The sequence below is a fragment of the Oreochromis niloticus genome, linkage group LG22 (genome assembly GCF_001858045.2).
Source record: "Oreochromis niloticus isolate F11D_XX linkage group LG22, O_niloticus_UMD_NMBU, whole genome shotgun sequence".
NCBI lineage: Eukaryota > Metazoa > Chordata > Actinopteri > Cichliformes > Cichlidae > Oreochromis > Oreochromis niloticus.
The window spans coordinates 35,383,014-35,402,603 of record NC_031985.2 but is presented as its reverse complement, the minus strand read 5'-3'; the positions used below and the strand labels follow the sequence as shown (position 1 = coordinate 35,402,603).

Here is a 19,590-nt window from a genome sequence, read left to right as displayed (position 1 = left end):
TCACACAGAAAGGACCCAGACAGATGGTGGATTCGCGCAGTAGGACCTTCTTGCTGTGAAGCAGTGCTAACCCCCACGTATACAATTTAAAAATCAAAGAAACTACTACATTGCTTATTTTAATTTTTATCATACTGACTCCAGCCCATGATGAATTAAATGAGCAACTCTGCTCTGTGGATGAGGTTGAGATTATACGTGCTTTTGGATCAGTATGAATGCTGTGGCCAAATATTGTTTATTACATATTTTTAATTATATTATTACAGGCATAGGTGCTTGGAAAAGTAAAATTCATTGGAGGGCATACAAACATCTACACCAGGCCTCGTGTTCACCCTCTGGTGGTGAAATTGTATCATTCAGACTATGACTCACATACTTGCATATATGGATGGAGGAACTAGAAAACTAAATACACAGAGTCTGCCACTCTTCTGTTTCAACTGTTGTAAGAAGTGGTAACAATTCACAGGAAATGAATGACTCTCATTCACACAGTAAATATAAAGCTACCCAGTACACATCTTGCAACCACAGAGCCAATACACATATTCAGAGCAATGCATTTGCATTTTTTAAATACTGTTGATTTTGTAGGTTTAAGGGAATTCAGAAGGCCCAATATAAAAAACAAATGGCAAAGAAAACTTCCCAGTGTCTTGGCAGATGATGATGCATCAGGAGTTGTAAACCATTATGTATTACTGCCTGCACTGTGGATGTGTTAAAACAGACCAAAGAAGAACAGAATGCAGGAACTTGCCAACATTTGATTATCTACTTTTATTATGTAGCTCTGAAGTTGACACGCTTTGTTTCAGCTGCACAATATTGTCAAAATCAGGAACATCCTACCACAGAATAATGCTCTGGACTACTGAACTATTGTAATGTGAGAAGATGACCCAGTAGCCTTCAGTTAATCCAAAATGCTGCAATAAGAGTACTAACAGGGACGAGCTGAAACCCTACTCCTCAGCTGGCAAAGACTTCATAAACACTTATAACATTATGCATGCCATAAAAACCTTTAATTACTGATTACTATCAAAGCAAGCTTTTACAAAAACTGGAAGTTACAATGACTTAACTAGCTCTGCTCAGTCTAAGCTGAGCTGTTTCAGCTGGTATGAGAAAGCAGCTTAACGTGCAGTGAATACAGGACTGTTCTCATTAAAGGATTTTAATACAAACTTTAGGGAAGAAATCTTCCACCGACAGTACACATGTAGATATATATTTAAATTGTGCTGATTATAAAGATGATAATATTTCTGTGTTCTGTTGATTTATCATGTGAATGTTTTAAACATTCAGAGACCTCACGCTCCTGGTGATAGAGTCCCAGTAGGAAGGGTCCCAGGCCAGGAACCAGCCTGTGAAGTTGGGGGGTTCATGGCCTTGTTTCACCACCACCACAGGAGTCAGCTTGTCACGCCCCCCTGGGTCAGTCTCAATGTACTGTTTGGCTGCAGAGGAGACAGTGAGTCACAGACAGGAACCTCAAACAAAAGTTTGTTGTAGATAAAAATCTAAAAAAACAATATAATTAAAGGTTCCAATTAGCTGTTAGCTATTGCATTTCAGAATGGGTTCATATAGTATCTTTATTAATCAAAGATCTTTGAATTGTTTGGGTTCATCCTATGGATTACTATAGTATAGTTTGTCTCATGCTACCTAATAAAATTCTGACTAAAGTCAAAATTGTAAAAGCTCACCAGATTTGAGAGATTCAGCCCTCTCCACCTCGTTTGCATCCTTTCCGATCCAGACAAACACCTACAACAGAAGAGTGTGTGAGGGGTTGTTCAGTGTATCCTAAGATGTCTATTGTGTCCTACAGTTGAGTGTACCTGGTCCCAAACATCCAGCAGCATTACGTCATCTTCAGCTAAGTCTTCCTGTGTGAAATCTCCTGGAACCTCCTCAATCTGCATACAATAACATTTAAACTCAGCTACATTTCAGTGATCAGTGTTTAGCAAAATGTGACAAAAGTTGAATGAGGATTACCATGGAAGCTCAGAATGTATGTTTTAATGACACAGGAATGTGTTATAGCACAGCTGTTCCACCTGACCACATGGGGAATGTAACAGGTAACTGAAGTGCTGTGAATAACTGCAACCTGTGTTATAAAGGCTGCATTTAAAAACTATTATATAGAGGATTGTTGAATGATATCCGGGTCTTACAATTTGTTTAAATACACTACACCAAATGTGCTGATTGTCTGACCATAAAATATAATACCACATAATTACTGGTGAAGCAGCTATACATGATTAGGGTCTTATGTTGTCAAGGCCCTATTTAACACAGGTGACTGACATCCAGAAGTGCTACCAGTGGCTGGACAAAGCTGGACAGAAAGACAGCACAGAGGCACTAATCATGACCCATAAATAGTTCAAACGTGAGCCTCCAACTTAGGCTACGTTCACACTGCAGGTCTTAAGGCTCAATTCCGATTTTTGATCAAATCCGATTTTTTTGTCTGCTTGTTCACACTACAAATAAAATGCGACAGCAAACGCGCTCTAGTGTGAACGCTCAAAGCGGCCCGCATGCGCAAAAGAAGACGTCACACACAACGCGCTCTGTTTAGACCCAGAGCAAACAATATTGTTTGACTGATGGCCCTTAATATAAAGACTTCGGACTTTACGTTTCCCAGTTTTGCTTTAAGTTATAAAGTTATTTTGTTACTTACATATGGCCTAATTAATAATTAATGATCCTTATTGCTGTTTTAGAGGAGCGGTGCTTCAAAGGATAGCTGCAGATTTCTGTCAGAATCTGCAGATTATACAGTACAAATAAAATGTTCACGTTTCTCCAACGTTGTCTTCCCAACAGTTTCACTGACATCTACACTGGATGGCCAGGAAGCGTTTGCGATGTCTTCTCGGGCGCTTCTCCGACGCTGGTAATTGGCGTCTGTCTTGTGTCAGTGACGTAAAAGACGGATTTAATGCGACATGACCGTTCAAACAGCAGTTGCTTTCTAACACATCAGATACGTATCGGATTCAGTACCACATACGAAAGTGACCCAGATCGGATTTGAAAATATCGGATTTGTGCCGTTCACACTGTCATACCAAGATCGGATATGGGTCGCATAGGGTCAGAAAAGTCGGATTTGATGCGCTTTTACCTGCAGTGTGAACGTAGCCTATGAATGACTGGATTGCCATAGTAAGCAAAGAAAACTGTCTCTCCAACTTCGTTTGTTACATCTGTGAGAAACTGTGGCGAAATTAATCCAAACAAAACAAAATGTCATTAGCCTGATAAGTAATATAATTTCAGGTTTTTGACAGATTTCTAAAATAAATGTTTTCTTGTTTTTATGATGAGTGGTCTAATAAATTTGTTAAGCACATAACCTAATACAATAAAAACAGAATAAATAACATGCTGGAAAAAAGTAACAAATGGATTCCTTCATTAGGGGAAAATGACACATGTCAAAAACTTACTGTGAACCTGCCAGTCTTGTTGGAACATCCAAAGAGTCGAGGAGGATGAGTCATAGACTGACTCTCCAGCCTCTCTGATGTCTGGTACTCCTCCTTCCCTCCTAATTCAGCCCAGAAATTAGCTGCAAGACAAAATACAAAGTGACATCTCAGAAGCTCGTATAATCACATTCAAGTATACATATGAAGCCATTCAAACATTCATATAGGGGATGCTTGGCTGGCTGTAGCTGAGGAAGGAGGTCCAAAACTTACCACACTAATCACAACTTTTCCAAAATTAAAAATGTATAATGTACTTTTTTCTATGCAAGTGCCTTCTATCTAACATTCACACACATTCATACTTCGCTGGATGCATCAGAGAGCAACTTGGAGTAGTATCTTGCCCAACGATATGTGGCATGTAGACTGGAGCAGCCAGGAGTCAAACCACCATCCTTCCAAGTAGTAGATGACCTGCTCTACCTGTTGTACCATTTTTATTGAATTCTTGTGAATCATAATTTTTTTTATTATCTATTATTGTTTTTTCTTTAAAACAGTAAGAATATACTTAAGCTAGTTTGCGATTAAAAAAAAACAATTTTACGGAATTTGCAGCGCTAACGGAAGTTACGCTACTTTGAGCTGCAGCAGCTACAGGGGCCTGACTAGCTACTAGCTAGCTTTTTCAAGGGAGTTAAGCCGAGTCTCGAATTCAGTGATACTGGCCGAGCTGCAAACAGGCTACATTTATTACAAGTATTGTTATTACTAAAGGAGGCCAAAGAGTAACTAAACATCTGACACACTGAGCAGGAAAGTGCAGCAGGGACAGGTGAAGAGGCCATGCTGCTAGAGAGCTAAGCTAAGCTAGTGAATACCTAAGGACGCAGTGAGTGAATACTGTGAATATAATTAGCGGGTGAATCAACAGAGAGTATGCTTTGGTTAAAGCATGTGAAGATTACACTATGAAATTGGATGTTATCTATATTTTTTTCAGGTTTTTTTTTTTTTAATCCATTGTACATAGATAATCTACAAAAAAAAAAAACGCCACTGTACACTGTAACAGGAACAGGAAGTGATACTCCAGATAATGATACCACAGAAAGAGCCAACACCAAGTGAGCAATGTGAGATATCCCAACATACCCGTTAATATTAAGTATAAGGTCAAAAAGCATGAAGTCAAGGCTGTGATTAGCTCATGCCTCATGTAGCCCAATATTTTGGAAACTGGCCAGGTTTTAATAACTTGTGCTCACGACAGATGACGTGAGTCATCGTCTGATGGTGACACTGGGAAGGACGAGCTGGTGACGCTGGATTTAAACTAGGGCTACTGGCAGATATCCTCGTCTCCAGAGTCTAAGGAAAACACGGCATTTGACTTCGTATGGGTTGTACCAATTTGTCACAGTTCCATCTGACTTGCTAGGAACCCCAGGCACACTTCGGCGTCTCACGGACCAGGTGCTGCAGCCACATGCTCTATATAGGGTCAGCAGTGACTCCTTGGTGGTGCATTTGCACGGGGTGGCCACAGTGCTGGTGTCAATGAAACAGGTGGGGCTCGCAGCCAGTCTTAAGAAGTGTGTGGTTGGATGGAGGGAATTAGAGTATTTGGGGAGGCATCCCAAGACCAAAAAACAGGGAGTAAGGCAGTAAGGTTCTTGAGACTTGCTGGTTATTACTGCTGGTTCATGCCAGTCTTTGCAGAGCTGACCGGACTCTTGACCAACTTCACCTGAAAGTGTGCCCCAGATCTGGTCCCCTGCAAGACACCTCTAACTTTACCCCTCCCCTTCATCCTAAAGCCTCGAGCTGAGGCCGTTTTGTCCCAGCAGGTAAGACGGCTCCCCAGCCTAAGTGGGAGAAGGAGTGTTTGTGGCAGTGGGGTGTGGTTTGTGGCTCAGCTGCAGGGGAGGAGTAGTCCAGTGAGTTCACAGGCAGGTGTGAGCAAGGAACACGTTCATCCTCTCTATTTAGTTTGCTTGGACAGGAGCTGGAGGACTGAGGTAGTTGTGGAGAAAGAAGCACTGACAAAAGGAGTGTCTGTGGTGTTTTGAGTACACCGAGTACAAATCGCAGAATCAGAGAAACCCATGAACCCATTTTATTTAACATGTGTTGTGTAATATATGGGTTCTGTGTAGGATTTTGTATGGAATGAGTTTAAAAATGGGGTTTTTTTAGTCAATGAGAATTTGTCCAGAAATCAGGTTTCAAAGAAAGTGGAAGGTCTTTTTCCCATTTGGGGATGAGTAGAGATATTGAATTTGTGAATGAAATTAATTAATATAATTTTAAGAGAACAGTTTTGTTTTTTGGAGAAATTGTTGTAATCTCTTTCACATGTGGTTGGTTGTAAAGGGCTGTGAAGGATAGGAAATGTATTTGATATTAAGTTGATGTTAAAGACCATTTTTCTTGTTTTGTCCAAAGCTTTGAAACAAATTAGTACCTGACATGAGTTTATTATCTTAAAAGAGGTGTGTGATTCCTTCTTTCGCCCATGCTGTAAAGTAAAGAAATGCTCTGTTGATCTGAAAGTCTGAGTGGTGCCATTTTGGAGAAAACCTGCTGGATTCTATTTGGGAGTTTGTGATTTCAAGGGTTTTTCATCAGCCTGGCAAGGTGGAGAAGATGAATGGGTTTTTTAAGCAGCTGTGGCATTAAAGCTGTAATCAAGGGAAGTTCTGAAGGTTTATCGTTACACTCTGCATGTTCTAATTTTATCCAAGAGTTTTGTGCTACCTTTGGGTAAATCCAACTGATAATATGCTGTATCTAAATATGCTTTTTAATAATATTTTTTGATTCCAATGAGCTCCATTCAGAAGAGCCACATGGTTGATTTCATTGGGAAACGGTTCATTAATTCCACATGATGTTCTTTTTAATACATGGCCCTTGCTTTTAACCAGTTCTTTTTGCTGGAAATGTTCAAATGTGGCGATGAGACCATGAGACAGTGTAAACACTAGAATGACATGTTATTAACAGTTTTCAGGATAATCTGGTGCATTTTGGGGGATTCCTGAGAAAATCAAGGTGTCTCTGTCTCAATGCTCTTGTTTGTATGTCGAGGACAGTTTTATTCTCAGTTTACAGATTTCCCTCTGAGCTATTATTGCTGACACAGATGATCTGAGCTTCCAGTTGCCCTTTGGGAGTTTGGCTATTTGCTTTTTAAAAACATGCAAATAGAAGATTAACTAGTTTAACTTAGGGTGTCATCCAGTGTTTCCCAACCTTGTGGAGCCACGGCACATATTTCACATTAGAAAAATCACACGGCACACGCCAAACAAAAATGGCACAAAAAGCATATTGATCATTTTCCCTGTGCACCAGGTATAGTGGAATTAGCTCAGGTTGCCCCAGTATACCTTTTTTGCTTTCTTCTGACTCCTACTCATGCCTTCATCTGGGTCGGAGTTTTCTCCAGTTTAACACTGAGTTGTCTCACTCACAGCATGATTATTATGTAATTCCTTCTTCATCTTCTTCTGTTTTACTGGCAGTTGGCAACCCATTTAATTAGAGCAGGTAGTTGTACTGCCCTCTAGTGGAAGAGAATGTAATTGTTCTGCCCGTCACTCATGCTGATTGTTTAGACTACTAATCAGGTGGAACTAGATAATTTTCCACTGCACACCTGATCATTTATCACGGCACACCTGTGTGCTGCATCACAGTGCTCTGATCTAACAGCCCAGTGCTGCAATTTGGAATCTTTGGCACTGAGAATCTCACAGTGTATTGTGTGAACTCAGCCTAAGACCAATCAAATAGCTGTTTCCAAGTTATATGGCTTTGTTGTCAGTTTTCAATCAATAAATCATGGAGTTAACCTCGAAGAGCTTGGTGGATGTAAGCCAGATTTATTGGATTGTTAACATTACCCCAATCTACTACCACTCTAAACATTTTGAGCTATCATGTTTGTAGACAGAATGACATGTACGCACAAACACACAGAAACTGATCAAACTTACCAACAGCTGACAAACAAACTACGACTACTGCTACTGTGAGATGGTCAACCAAATCGATAAGTTGGACACTAACTAGAAGGTTGGTTGTAAAAACAACCTCCTTGGCAGAGGTGAAAAGTCCAAGCCCTCGTGTTGCAAACTGAGACATGAGCGCTGGTAAAAATGTTCACTTTCTATCATATTTATATTTGGTTTCTTTTGAATGGAGATTTTCCTTTTTGCAACAAGTATTCAAAGTAAAACTTTATATCTATACTGTGTGAAAACATGCAGCCCTATGCGAGCCTGTGTCTGCGCGTGCATATCATATGAATACACACATTTGGTATATGTTTGCCAAGTGTTGATCTTGACCTGGTTCTTGTCCTTCAGTGATGCGTTTACAGCTGCAGTTCAGCTCTTTACTCATGTACTCAGCTCCTTTTTCCTCTTCCTCACTGGCCCCTTTGCCTATCCACAGAAATCCCTGCCCATCAGGGGTCTTCAGAAAGAAGGCATCATTAGAGTTTAGGCTGGCGGCACTGGCATCAACCTGAAACAGACAAGAAGTTCAGCATCTTTGCATAAACGGATCATTACTTTACTAAAGACAATCAGGAAATTGCTTACCTCAGCAATCCTGGTGATGGTACCCAGGTTCCGTCTGACCTGGAAGAGTCGCGTAGGAGGTGGAGGAGGATGATTGCCCAGGCGGGATGTGCCGCTCTTATACACAATGAGGGGTTTGGATTTAAAAAGACTGAGCAGATGTGGGGGTTCTTTACCCTGAGACACTCTGACCTGAAACCATATGAAGCAAACTGGTTTTTAACATGCCAGTTAAAGAAAGTTCAAGACGGGACAATTTAAAGTGTTTCTTGTCGACTTGCCCGTTTTCTGTCTGTGTGTGTGTGCATGTGTAAGTCTGCTTATGTGTTCCAGGGGCAGAGCTTGCCTGGCTTCCTGCTCCTTTGGTATCACATCTGTGATCCATTGCTGATTATGCACCTGATTCCAGTTGGGCTCATTACGAATGATCTACACTATAGTGTCAAAAGTATTTGCTCGTCTGCCATCACACGAATATCAAATTGAGTGATTTCTTAATCCAGAGGGTTTAATATGACCCACCCAACTCTTCTGGCAAGGCTTTCCACAAGCTTTACGTTATGGGAATTTTCAACTATTCTTTTACACAAGTGTGCATAAAAGAAGGGCCATTATGTTAGCTCCTGTCTGTATTGGCTAAAAGAGGTACATAGTGTATACTCTTAGCATGTTTCAATGAATCACTGCACCAACTTCCTATTTTTCTAGCAAAATATAAAGAAATGAGGAGTGGCTCAAGACTTTGCACAGTACTGTGCATTTCGAACAATTAACAAAGCATTCAGTACAAGTGCTTCTCATATTTATTTGACACTGGTGTTGTACCTGAACTGCATTCCCTCCCAGTGAGCGATCCAGCTCTACGGTCAGGAACGCTGAGGCAGTTAGCTCATCCACAGAGCAGCTGGCTCCCTGCCTGCAGGAGACAGTAATAGTGATCAATATTCAGTTTATCAAGTTACAGTAAATCTAGAAAGTGAACCAATCAATATTCTTAAAATAAAAATGCATCAAATAAATTTTGTCACCAGCTCATCTTTATGGAGTTCCAGTGCGAAACTTTTCACTTTGGTTCACTCAGTCCATTCTCCCACTTATATTTAGTAAAGTGTGAAAAAAGTGAAAATAATCACAAAAAACTACCAAACAGACAAACACACACAGTCCAAATAGGTGTGATTCACTGTATTAAGAGTCTTAGCTGTCCATAGGCTGCTCTGGGATGTGAGCTTCCTCAGCTCTATGAGATAAACTTTCAATTACTCCCATTTTGGAATAAAGATTCTTTGATCCTTTGGATGAGTTTTGCTCACTTAACACCTGTCCTTTTACAATAAGACAGTCTTGAGTCCTTTTTCCAATTTTGCCTTCCTGTATCACCCTGTATGAATCCTTTATTCATTATATTTTGATCCATCAGCCTATGATCTGTTTTAATAATCATTCTTGTAGTATTCTTCTTGTAGGCATAACTCAGGATGTCAATTAGTATGTTAACTTCCCTTATGTCAGGTTTTGTGTGGAGGCGAGGAAGAAGGAACCCAAACGCGGGACTCGCAGGTGGGTGAAGCCTGGTGATTTATTATGAAGAACGGATGAAACAGAACATGAAACGGAGGGTTGACTGAACTGAGATCACTGGCTGAACTGAAATGACTGAACTGGCTGGCTGGATAGGAAACACGGACAGCGTACACAACATCAACATTAATGACACGACAACGATCGGATGGAACTGAGGACTTAAATACACGCTGGGTGATGAATGATTAGAAACCGGTGAGTACACAGCTGAACTTAGTCTGACTAATGATACATGGAAATAACTAGAACACAATACGCAGGCGGTATGCTGGCACGGAAAACAGGAAGTGAGAAAGTGAATGTGGCAAACAAAACTGAACATGAACAAACTGGAATCACTGGGTCAACGACCCAGGAACCCTGACAGTACCCCCCCTTCAAAGGCCGGCACCTGACGGCCGAAAGAAAGAAAAACCAAGACAGTTCAGGTGGGCGGCCACGTGGCCGGTGGCCGAGACGAGACAGTTCAGGTGGGCGGCCACGTGGCCGGTGGCCGAGACGAGACAGTTCAGGTGGGCGGCCACGTGGCCGGTTGTGACGCTGGAGGAGATCTAGTGGTCGGCCGCGAGGAAGACGGCGGCGGCCACTGAGCAGGTCCGGTGGTCGGCCGCGAGGAAGACGGCGGCGGCCACTGAGCAGGTCCGGTGGTCGGCCACGCCGGCGATGACGTCCAAAACGTGGCTTGGGCGACGGCGTGGCAGCCGCAGGACCAGGCGAGGCAGAGGCAGAGGCTGGGCCAGGCGGAGCAGGAGCTGACGCCGAGGCTGAGGCTGGGCCAGGCGGAGCAGGAGCTGACGCCGAGGCTGAGGCTGAGGCTGGGCCAGGCGGAGCAGGAGCTGACGCCGAGGCTGAGGCTGGGCCAGGCGGAGCAGGAGCTGAAGCCGAGGCTGAGGCTGGGCCAGGCGGCGGTGACAAAGCAGCCGAGGCTGGGCCAGCGGGTGCGGAAACCCCTGGCTGAGGAGCGGCCGGGCCAGCGGGTGCGGAAACCCCTGGCTGAGGAGCGGCCGGGCCAGCGGGTGCGGAAACCCCTGGCTGAGGAGCGGCCGGGCCAGCGGGTGCGGAAACCCCTGGCTGAGGAGCAGGAGAGCTCACAGCTGGCTCTGGATGCTGTGGCTGCAGGTCCGGGAACCGAACAGGATGGTGGATGAGGGACTGGACCAGAGACTGATCAGGAGATTGGGCAACTGGCGACTGAACTATAGGGTAATGGATGACAGACTGAACTGACTGGACTACAGAAGACTGGATGACTGACTGGACTACAGAAGACTGGATGACTGACTGGACTACAGAAGACTGGATGACAGACTGGACTGACTGAACGACAGGAGGCGACTGGACTGACTGAACGACAGGAGGCGACTGGACTGACTGAACGACAGGAGGCGACTGGAGGACAGGAGGAGACTGAACTACAGGGGACTGGAGGACAGGAGACTGAGCTAGAAGCTGAACAGCAGGCGAGGGAACTGACTGGAGTGGAAGCTGAACAGCAGGCGAGGGAACTGACTGGAGTGGAAGCTGAACAGCAGGCGAGGGAACTGACTGGGCTGGAGATGCTAAGGGATGAACAGAGGTGGGCGAGGCTAAGGACTGAGCTGGGGTTGGTGTGGCTAATGGCTGAGCTAATGACTGAATTACTGAAGGTGATAAAGCTACAGCCTGGGCCAGTAAAGCTGGTGCCTGAGCAGGGGACACCTCAGCTGGCCTAAGCAGGGATAGCGCGAGGGCGTGAAAGGCTGGATCAGGAGGTGGATGAAGAGGTGAACTGACAGGTGGAGAGGCTAGCTCTTCCGCGCCTCTAGGGAGGTCAGGCTGGGTTCTTGCTGCCCTCAGCCTGGGCGCTGGGACAGGCACGGGAGGTGGCTGGACCTCAGTCACCCCCACCCAAGAAACAGGAGCGGGTGTGGAGGTAGACTGGGTCACCGCTGCCCTCGTCCTGGGAGATGGAACAGGAGTGGTTGTTGGCAGAGCCCTAGCCATCTGAGGTGGGGTTGTAGGGACAGGCTGAGCCTTAACTGTCTTCACCTGAGAAGGTGAAACGGTTGAGGAGGAAGGCCGAATCTGGGCCGCCATGCTGGCAGGAAATGGCTGAGTGATGGGTGTGGAAATAGTAACGGGGTGTGTGATGCTGGCGGGTTTATCAGGAATTGTTCTGGTCTTTCTGCCACCACTATTTACAGTCTTTGGGGGAGCAGAGCAGAACAAATCTTCCCAGTCCACAGAATCCTCCAGGAGGGAAACATCCCATGAATCAGAGATGGGTTTATTATTGGTTTTAAGTGAAGAATCAAATGAGGGTGGAAAACAGTCACTGGAACTCACCACCGGGAATTGCTGGAAATAGTCCATTTTATGGCGGCGTGTGCGCCGCTTTCTCCGGGAAGAGGAAGCGGGCGGGGTACACATCCGAGCCTCTGGCGTGGGAGCCTCTGTTGAGCCGAGGTGGGAGGCGGAGCCGCTGTGCCATGGCGAGGTTGAAGGTCCGGTGAATGAGGCAGGTGGCGTGTGAGCGAGGAGCGGACCCGCGAGAGAGGGAGCCGCCGAAGCACGGCGTGAAACGCCCACTCTCCGCGGCAGATGCTCCGGTGCAGGGGAGGTAGCAGGTGGGTGAACGCGGCGTCTCCGAGGCCCGCCCAGAGTCAAGCAAGTACCCTCGAAGACGTGCTCTCGCTCCGCGAAGAGTCGCTGTCTCTCCTTAAGCTTTTCCGCCCACAAGGAGAGCGCTGTCTCCTGCCGCTCAAAAAGTCCGAGTCCGCTGGGTCAAAAGCGGGTCGTGTCATTCTGTCAGGTTTTGTGTGGAGGCGAGGAAGAAGGAACCCAAACGCGGGACTCGCAGGTGGGTGAAGCCTGGTGATTTATTATGATGAACGGATGAAACAGAACATGAAACGGAGGGCTGACTGAACTGAGATGGCTGACTGAACTGAGATCGCTGGCTGAACTGAAATGACTGAACTGGCTGGCTGGATAGGAAACACGGACAGCGTACACAACATCAACATTAATGACACGACAACGATCGGATGGAACTGAGGACTTAAATACACGCTGGGTGATGAATGATTAGAAACCGGTGAGTACACAGCTGAACTTAGTCTGACTAATGATACATGGAAATAACTGGAACACAATACGCAGGCGGTATGCTGGCACGGAAAACAGGAAGTGAGAAAGTGAATGTGGCAAACAAAACTGAACATGAACAAACTGGAATCACTGGGTCAACGACCCAGGAACCCTGACACCTTAATTCTCCTGTTTCAGTTTTTTGATACAGTAATCCCTTACTTTTAATTACCTTGTAAATCCCCTTTGTAATTCTACAAGCCTTCTAAAAGGTCCCCTGTTAGTGAGTGTACAAACTGTTGTAATACCCTTGTCTCACAATTTTACATGCTCAATCATCCAAGTATGGAAATACTAAAAAGTCGATTCCATTCACCTGAACATAGCATTTTCAGTGGGAGAAACCTTTTGTCACCCATCCAGGTGACTTCTACAGTCTCAGCTGACTGCAGATTATAGGTGCTAGTTTTGGTCATTATGCAAATGTACTGTTTATACAGTTGGGGAAACCTGCAGTCACCTAAGACCAAAGAAATCACTTGAATGAGTGACTGAGCGCTACGTCCAGATGAACAGATTCAACTGTGTTGGGCAGTCAGATTGGTATTTTAATGTCTCCCTCCAAAATATGCTCCCCCAAATCTTATTCCATTGATATCACTTTCCTGAAAATGTTTTATTCCCTTGGTCCCTTGGTCTACTAATGATGTTGGAATTGTGATAGTTTCAATTTTGGTTTCTTTGTCCTTTCATCTTGCTAATGAGAATAGCATATAGAGAGTGACCATTTGTCACGTCCTGAGGCGTCCCATAGGAATGTGAAACCTTCCATGTCCCTGTGATACGCGCCGGATTGTGGATGGAATCCAATAACATGACACTCCCTAACCTTAACCACAACCTTAATCATGTTAGATAGTGTTTTCCAAAGTGATTCATGATGAGACAGTAAAATAAATGTCAGTGTGTAGATTCAGTCCAAAAGGTTTTCATGTTTCCAAACGAGTAACATAGCAACGATTTGTCACATAGTGTAATATGTTATGTTTTGGGATGAGAATGTGTTGGCATACATATACACCGAGCAGAGCATAATATCAAGTCAGTTAAACTTCTAAAATATTGATCTGGTCAGTTAGCGGACGGGGCTGTTCAGTTTCAGCTGCTTCAGTGTTAAATACAGGGATAAGAAGGAGATAACCCCCCTCATATTTTCTGAAAGCAGGGAAATAGCATGGTGTCAAAAGGGCCAATGACCATTTGGAGTGTGCCCTAAAGGTCGACGAGTCCTTGGGGTTCACCACTTTTTACCAACATCAGCTGTGACAGGACATTTGGTGGTGAGAATTAAGAGTATGTGTATTGGATGCAAACTAGCTCAGTTTCTGAACTCATACCAGGTGTAGATTATCTGCCCCTTCCTGTAAGTGTACAGGATGATGTAGCAGTCTCCACCGTAGAACTGACCATAGTTCTTAGGATCAACAGGAACTCTACCACTGCTCTCCACCCTCCAGATCTATAGAATGAGAAAAAGAAGAATAGTTATTTTACTAGTAATACCATAATAATAAAAAAACCAAACAAACTGAATTGCTGCTGCAATAGGTCAATTCATCTTCCCTCAAAGCAGTGTTCCTAGTATCATCTTGTCTGTGTACATGTGTATTTCACAGGCCAACAGGAATCATGATAAAAGGTCACGCACAGCCAAATAGCTCCAGAAGATGAGACAAGTGCTGAGAAGCCATGTCAATGATAAGAATAAAACCCATGCTATCAATACATACACATTACCAGTCATCAGATACTCAGCTGGAATAATAAACTGGCCACACAAGGACATCAATGCCACCAATGTCAAGACATGAAAGCTCCTTATAGTGCATGGAGGTCTCCACCTAAAGTTCAATACACTGAGGCTCAAAGAGCAACATAAAGCAGGATAGCGAGGATTAGTGAGTTTCAGAGCCACAGTCTAGGATGAAGCATGCCTATAGCCCCTCGTACTTCTCTGTTTTCTTTTGCTCCTTATTTCTGATGATTGCCGCATCTACCACAACTGCTGTCTTCTTCTTGTTAACCACAACTGTGTCTAGTTGGCTGCCCAGCAGCTGCTTGTCAGTTTTCAGTGTAGTTTAATTTTATTTGCACTACTGGTAAAAAGTTTTAGAAAATCCTAATTTTTTCAGCTATTTATTGCAATTCATCAGAATCAGAATCAGATATACTTTATTAATCCTGAAGGAAATTATGGGTTACAGCAGGCAGCACACTAATGGCGCATGCGCACTTACAAAGGAACCTTCTGACCTTTACACAAACGTCACATTGGGAAGACATGTCAGAGAGGTAGGCTGATAGGAAAAAAAAAACAACGAAATACATAACATGAGGTGAGAGGAGGAGAAAAAAAACTCCACTCAGACTGAGCTCCTAATGGGAGAACAGTTTGAGAACAGAAAAAAACACCTCAGCACAAAAAGCACATGACTATCAATACACCATAGAAACACACGACAAGCAACAGGGGCGGGTAAAAGGTGAGAGAGAGCCGGTGTGGACAGCGCATCCGGTCCTGCAGCATGTCTGCGCTGGTCCAGTCGACCCGCCATCTGAACTGGGAGGGAACAAGCATCGAAGGCGTTTGGAAAGGGAGGGGGGATGAGTGTGTATCAGTGTATGTGTGTGTGTATGTGTCCAGAGTTCAGCTGAGACAGTGTCCTTCGCCCTGCCAAGCTAAGTAAACAGTCCTCCAGCCAACCCAGGTGGCCTTGCATAGGATAGGAGGAACAGTCTAAGCACAGTCTGTTATCAGGGTGTTTTCGTTCAGCTCCAGCCTTGAGACCGCAGCTGGCGCCGAAGTGGTAGCCGCATGAAATGATGGTGATTTTTACTTTAGTGCGAACAACTCACATAAATTTCAAAGCTGTTCTAGCAGTCCAACACTGGTCTCTCAATCTCCTGTTGGAGAGCCGTGAGCTTCTCCATGATGTTATCATTCATGCGCTCAAAGAGCAGATTCTGAGAGCTCGCGACCGCTGTGAGCTTCTCCAAGATGTAATCCAATTTTTGCCAGGGGTCTTATTCTGAGTGTTCGGCCTGTACGCCGTGGAGTAGGTGAAAGGACGGTTCCACAGTGTGTGGCATCAACTGTCAGACATGGAGGAGAAAGTGTGATAGTGTAGGGCTGTTTGCTGGATCCAGGGTCGGTGACTTGTACAGAGTGAGAGGCGCCCTGAACCAAAACAGCTACCACAGCACCATGCAGTACGCTCTGGTATGGACCTAGCTGGTCAGGGGTTCATCCTACAGCAAGATAATGACCCAAAACATCAGTCCAAGCTGTGCCAGAACTACCTTAGGAACAAAGAACAAGATGGTGAGCTTGCAGACATGGAGTGTCCGGCACAGTCTCCAGACTTAAACCCCATCCAGCTGGTTTGGGATGAACTGGACAGAAGAGTGAAAGCAAAGCAACTTACAAGCTCCACATTTATGGGAACTTCTGCTACTGATATGGGAGAACATTTGATTTCTATTGTAGAAAGAATGCCACGGGTGTGTTCAGCTGTTATATCTGCCAAAGGTGCTACTCTGATGAGTCAGAGGTTTAGAATACACTTTGGTCTATAAACTGATTCCATGATTTCTGTTTGAACTCCAAATGCTTATTTCTACTATGCTTTCATTTCAGAGTGCAATGAGAACTTAAACTACATAATTTTCAATAAAAAACGGGAAAAATTGGGGTGTTCTAAAACTTTCGACCGGCAGTGTATGTCACCTCACCATTTGAACACTGTCTTATCCCCAGTGTTGTCAGTAGTCTTTAGGCACGAATGAAACAGGATTCTGATGCATGCCTAGGAACTTTATTTCATACACCTGTGGCCATGAAAGCTATTGGAACACCTGAATTCAAAGATTTAGATGGATGAGTGAATACTTTTAGCAATAAAGTGTGTATGTATCTTAGTGCCTTGAGGCAATTGTTGCTATTTGGTGCTATATGAATAAAACTGAATTGAACTGAATATATATTTCACAGGTCCACAACACAGAAAAGAAGGATTTTTTTTTCTTTTATTTTTTGGGGGAAATTATAACTGTGTCTCCACAGTACTCCTGGTAAAATAGGAAAAAACAAAAATGGTTGGATTAACCACATTACCCCAAAGATTGTGAACTCTAAAGCAAAAATGATAAAGGTAAAAAGTGAAACACCAGCATAGTTTCACATGGACACTACTTGTACGGTTCTAAGGAGCTTGGAAAGAAAAGCGACTGGACTTCTTTCAGTTTCTTGAAGACGTTTCAAATCTCCTCCGAGAAGCTTCTTCAGTTCTAAAACCAAATGGTGGAGAGTCTCAGGTATTTAAACCCTAGTGGGAGTTGTGCCTTAAGAGGGTTGTTGATCCAACTATCGATCATGTGCATCATCACATGAGCCAAGGTGTGATAAAGGGTGTGGGTCATTATCACCTGCCTCACCCTATCGAGATCAAATCACACAAGATGTCAGTGGGCATTGAGGCACCTGGGAAGGGATCTGAAACCTGGATCGAAGGTGAGCCACTTTGTCAGGACAAGAGTCACCTGTACATCTGCATTTAAAGATAAGGATCACTCTTTCTTTCTTTTCTTCAAGAAACTTTAAGAAGTCCAGTCGCTTTTCTTTCCAAGCTCTTTAGATTACCGTGATCTCAATGACTGAGAACCTACACAGACATACTTGTACAGTTCGTTCACCTGTGTTTCTCCGCTCCCATCATCCATCATGTTATATTGAGCTGCCATGTGGTGGGACTCATGAAGTTTTGAGGCATTAAACTCAACTTGCTGAATCTTGGCAACCTTCTCAGTGGTGAACACCTTCCCAAAACCCTCACTCTGATCTCTCTCCTTCCAATCCAGGAAGAACTGCTTGAACATGGGAGTCTCTCCTCCTTCTGGGAGCACCTGAATCTGCAGGACCATCAGGAGGAACATCACTGGAACTATTTCCATTTCCAAGACAGGACAGTTTTCCAATAGTCCTGTACTTTTACTTACAGGAAACTTTTAAACAATAATATGAAAACATGTCCAGATTCCATGAAGTGAAACTGAAAGTAAACCTGTGTGTTTGCTGGGTAGCCCATCTGCTTGATGAAGTTCTCAGCTGTTTTCATGGCCTCTTTCCTTTCATTGGGATTAGCATTATGTCCTGTGGGAAAAAAATAGATGAAATCAATGCTGATATGAAACTGAGTAGCTTGTTGCACTTATAACAAGCCATTCAAAGCAGGTCCCAAAAACGCCTAGCTAACACTGTTTGAGCACCTTTCCATACAAATATAATTTTGTTTTTGCCGTGATCCAGGATGAAGCATTCATCTGAAAGTAGGTCACTCTGCAGGAAGGGGTTTTCTTCCTTCACAACAGTCACTGTCATGGATCCTGATGCATCAGACACCTGGTAATGATAATAATAAAAAGTTAAATGATAGTTCTTGAGTTCATTTTAGAATGTGTGCAAATGTTAGATAGAAAACATTTAAGCACAGAAAAAGTGCTTGTATGAATGTGTTCAAATGTGTGAATGATGCAGAGGTGGAGTACAAATACTCTGTTACTGTACTTAAGTAGAATTTTCTGGTATCTGTACTTTACTTGAGTAGTTATTTTTCTGATAACTTTTTACTTTTACTCCCTACATCTTTAAGCAAATCTCTGTACTTTCTACTGTGTACATTTTCAAAACAGGCTCGTTAAGTTTAGTTTAAGGGATTTTAGGGGAGTTATTATTTCATGTCATTGTGGGCCATCAAACTAATTTGAGCCTAAACAGTAACTCATTAAGGCAGTCTTGTTTGCATATTAACCACCAGGGAATGTTGTATAAAGAGAAGTGAAAGATGCAAAACTGTGTGTCAAAGTCAGGGGATGGAGTGGGCTGTCTTGTTGTTTTGTTTGGGGTTTTTTGCACACCAGAACGACTGCAGGTGTCCATAAGTTGCAGTTGGGACACTTCAGCATCTAGCTAGATTTAGAGACAAGCAAGCATAAAGGGAGTAATATTTTTTTTAAGTGGGAGGTAATTTCAAATATAATGTTTCTATCAGCTCAACAAACACAAACTGTTTGTGTGCAGTTTCCCTCACAGGGTGTTGCAGCTAAAGGTCCAGCTGCTGTCCAGCTGTGTATCATCAGCAACAGCTAGCAGGATTCAAAGCTATAGAATTATAACTTTATAGTTATAAAGAAGCTAAAGGTCCAGCTGCTGTAGTTCACAGGGAGAGAAAAGAAAGAGAACTAACTTCACTCAGAGATGGAGAAAGATAAGAAAGACAGGAGGTGTGCTTGTAGCACCATATTATGTACATGTTATAGTTTAATTTTTAATTTTTAATACATTTAAAGGATTTCAAAGAAATATTTTTTTCATTATGGGGTATTGAGTGCTGAATTTTGTGGTGAAAAACAATTTAATGAGGGTGTAACATGAAAAAATGTGGAACAAGAAAAGCACAGCGAATACTTTCTGGATGCTCTGTAAGAGGAGATAAAGGGAAAGGCTGACTAATGTCATAAAGACTCAATCCTTCTGCTAAATAGGCTAGAGCCTGGCCATGTAAAGCTTTATACGAATAAAATTTTGAAGAGGATTCTTAGGTCGAGAAAATAAGACTGGATGAGCGTAGAAATGTGAAGATCAATAATAATAATCAGATATGATTCCTGTGTTCTTAATAGATTATCTGTTGTTGGAGAGGAGGCTGATCAAATGAATGACCTCCCTAGAGAAGTCCTCAGGACCAAACATAAGAACAGTTTTAGAAATGTTTGAAGACATCTGTTTTTTAATAGCAATCAAGTATTCAGGC

The 19,590-nt window shown here is 43.4% G+C and overlaps 1 protein-coding gene across 2 annotated transcripts in view; it reads right to left on the bottom strand.

Annotated features, from left to right (window-relative positions):
* Positions 1–221: 221 nt before the first annotated feature.
* The window catches only part of scin (scinderin), a 38,722-nt gene continuing 19,353 nt past the window's right edge, over positions 222–19,590 (bottom strand). The window contains exons 6-16 of one of the 2 annotated variants that reach the window (XM_003455239.5): positions 18,047–18,179; positions 17,842–17,930; positions 17,474–17,689; positions 14,119–14,240; positions 8,894–8,984; positions 8,090–8,260; positions 7,835–8,012; positions 3,492–3,613; positions 1,860–1,937; positions 1,725–1,785; positions 222–1,472 (exon numbers count right to left, since the gene is read on the bottom strand). In XM_003455239.5, the coding sequence (XP_003455287.1) occupies positions 1,309–1,472; positions 1,725–1,785; positions 1,860–1,937; positions 3,492–3,613; positions 7,835–8,012; positions 8,090–8,260; positions 8,894–8,984; positions 14,119–14,240; positions 17,474–17,689; positions 17,842–17,930; positions 18,047–18,179 (1,425 nt within the window). In that variant the 3' untranslated portion in view covers positions 222–1,308. Of the gene's footprint in view, positions 1,473–1,724; positions 1,786–1,859; positions 1,938–3,491; positions 3,614–7,800; positions 8,013–8,089; positions 8,261–8,893; positions 8,985–14,118; positions 14,241–17,473; positions 17,690–17,841; positions 17,931–18,046; positions 18,180–19,590 lie in introns of those variants that run through there. The other variant, XM_019350667.2, reaches the window with a different exon arrangement.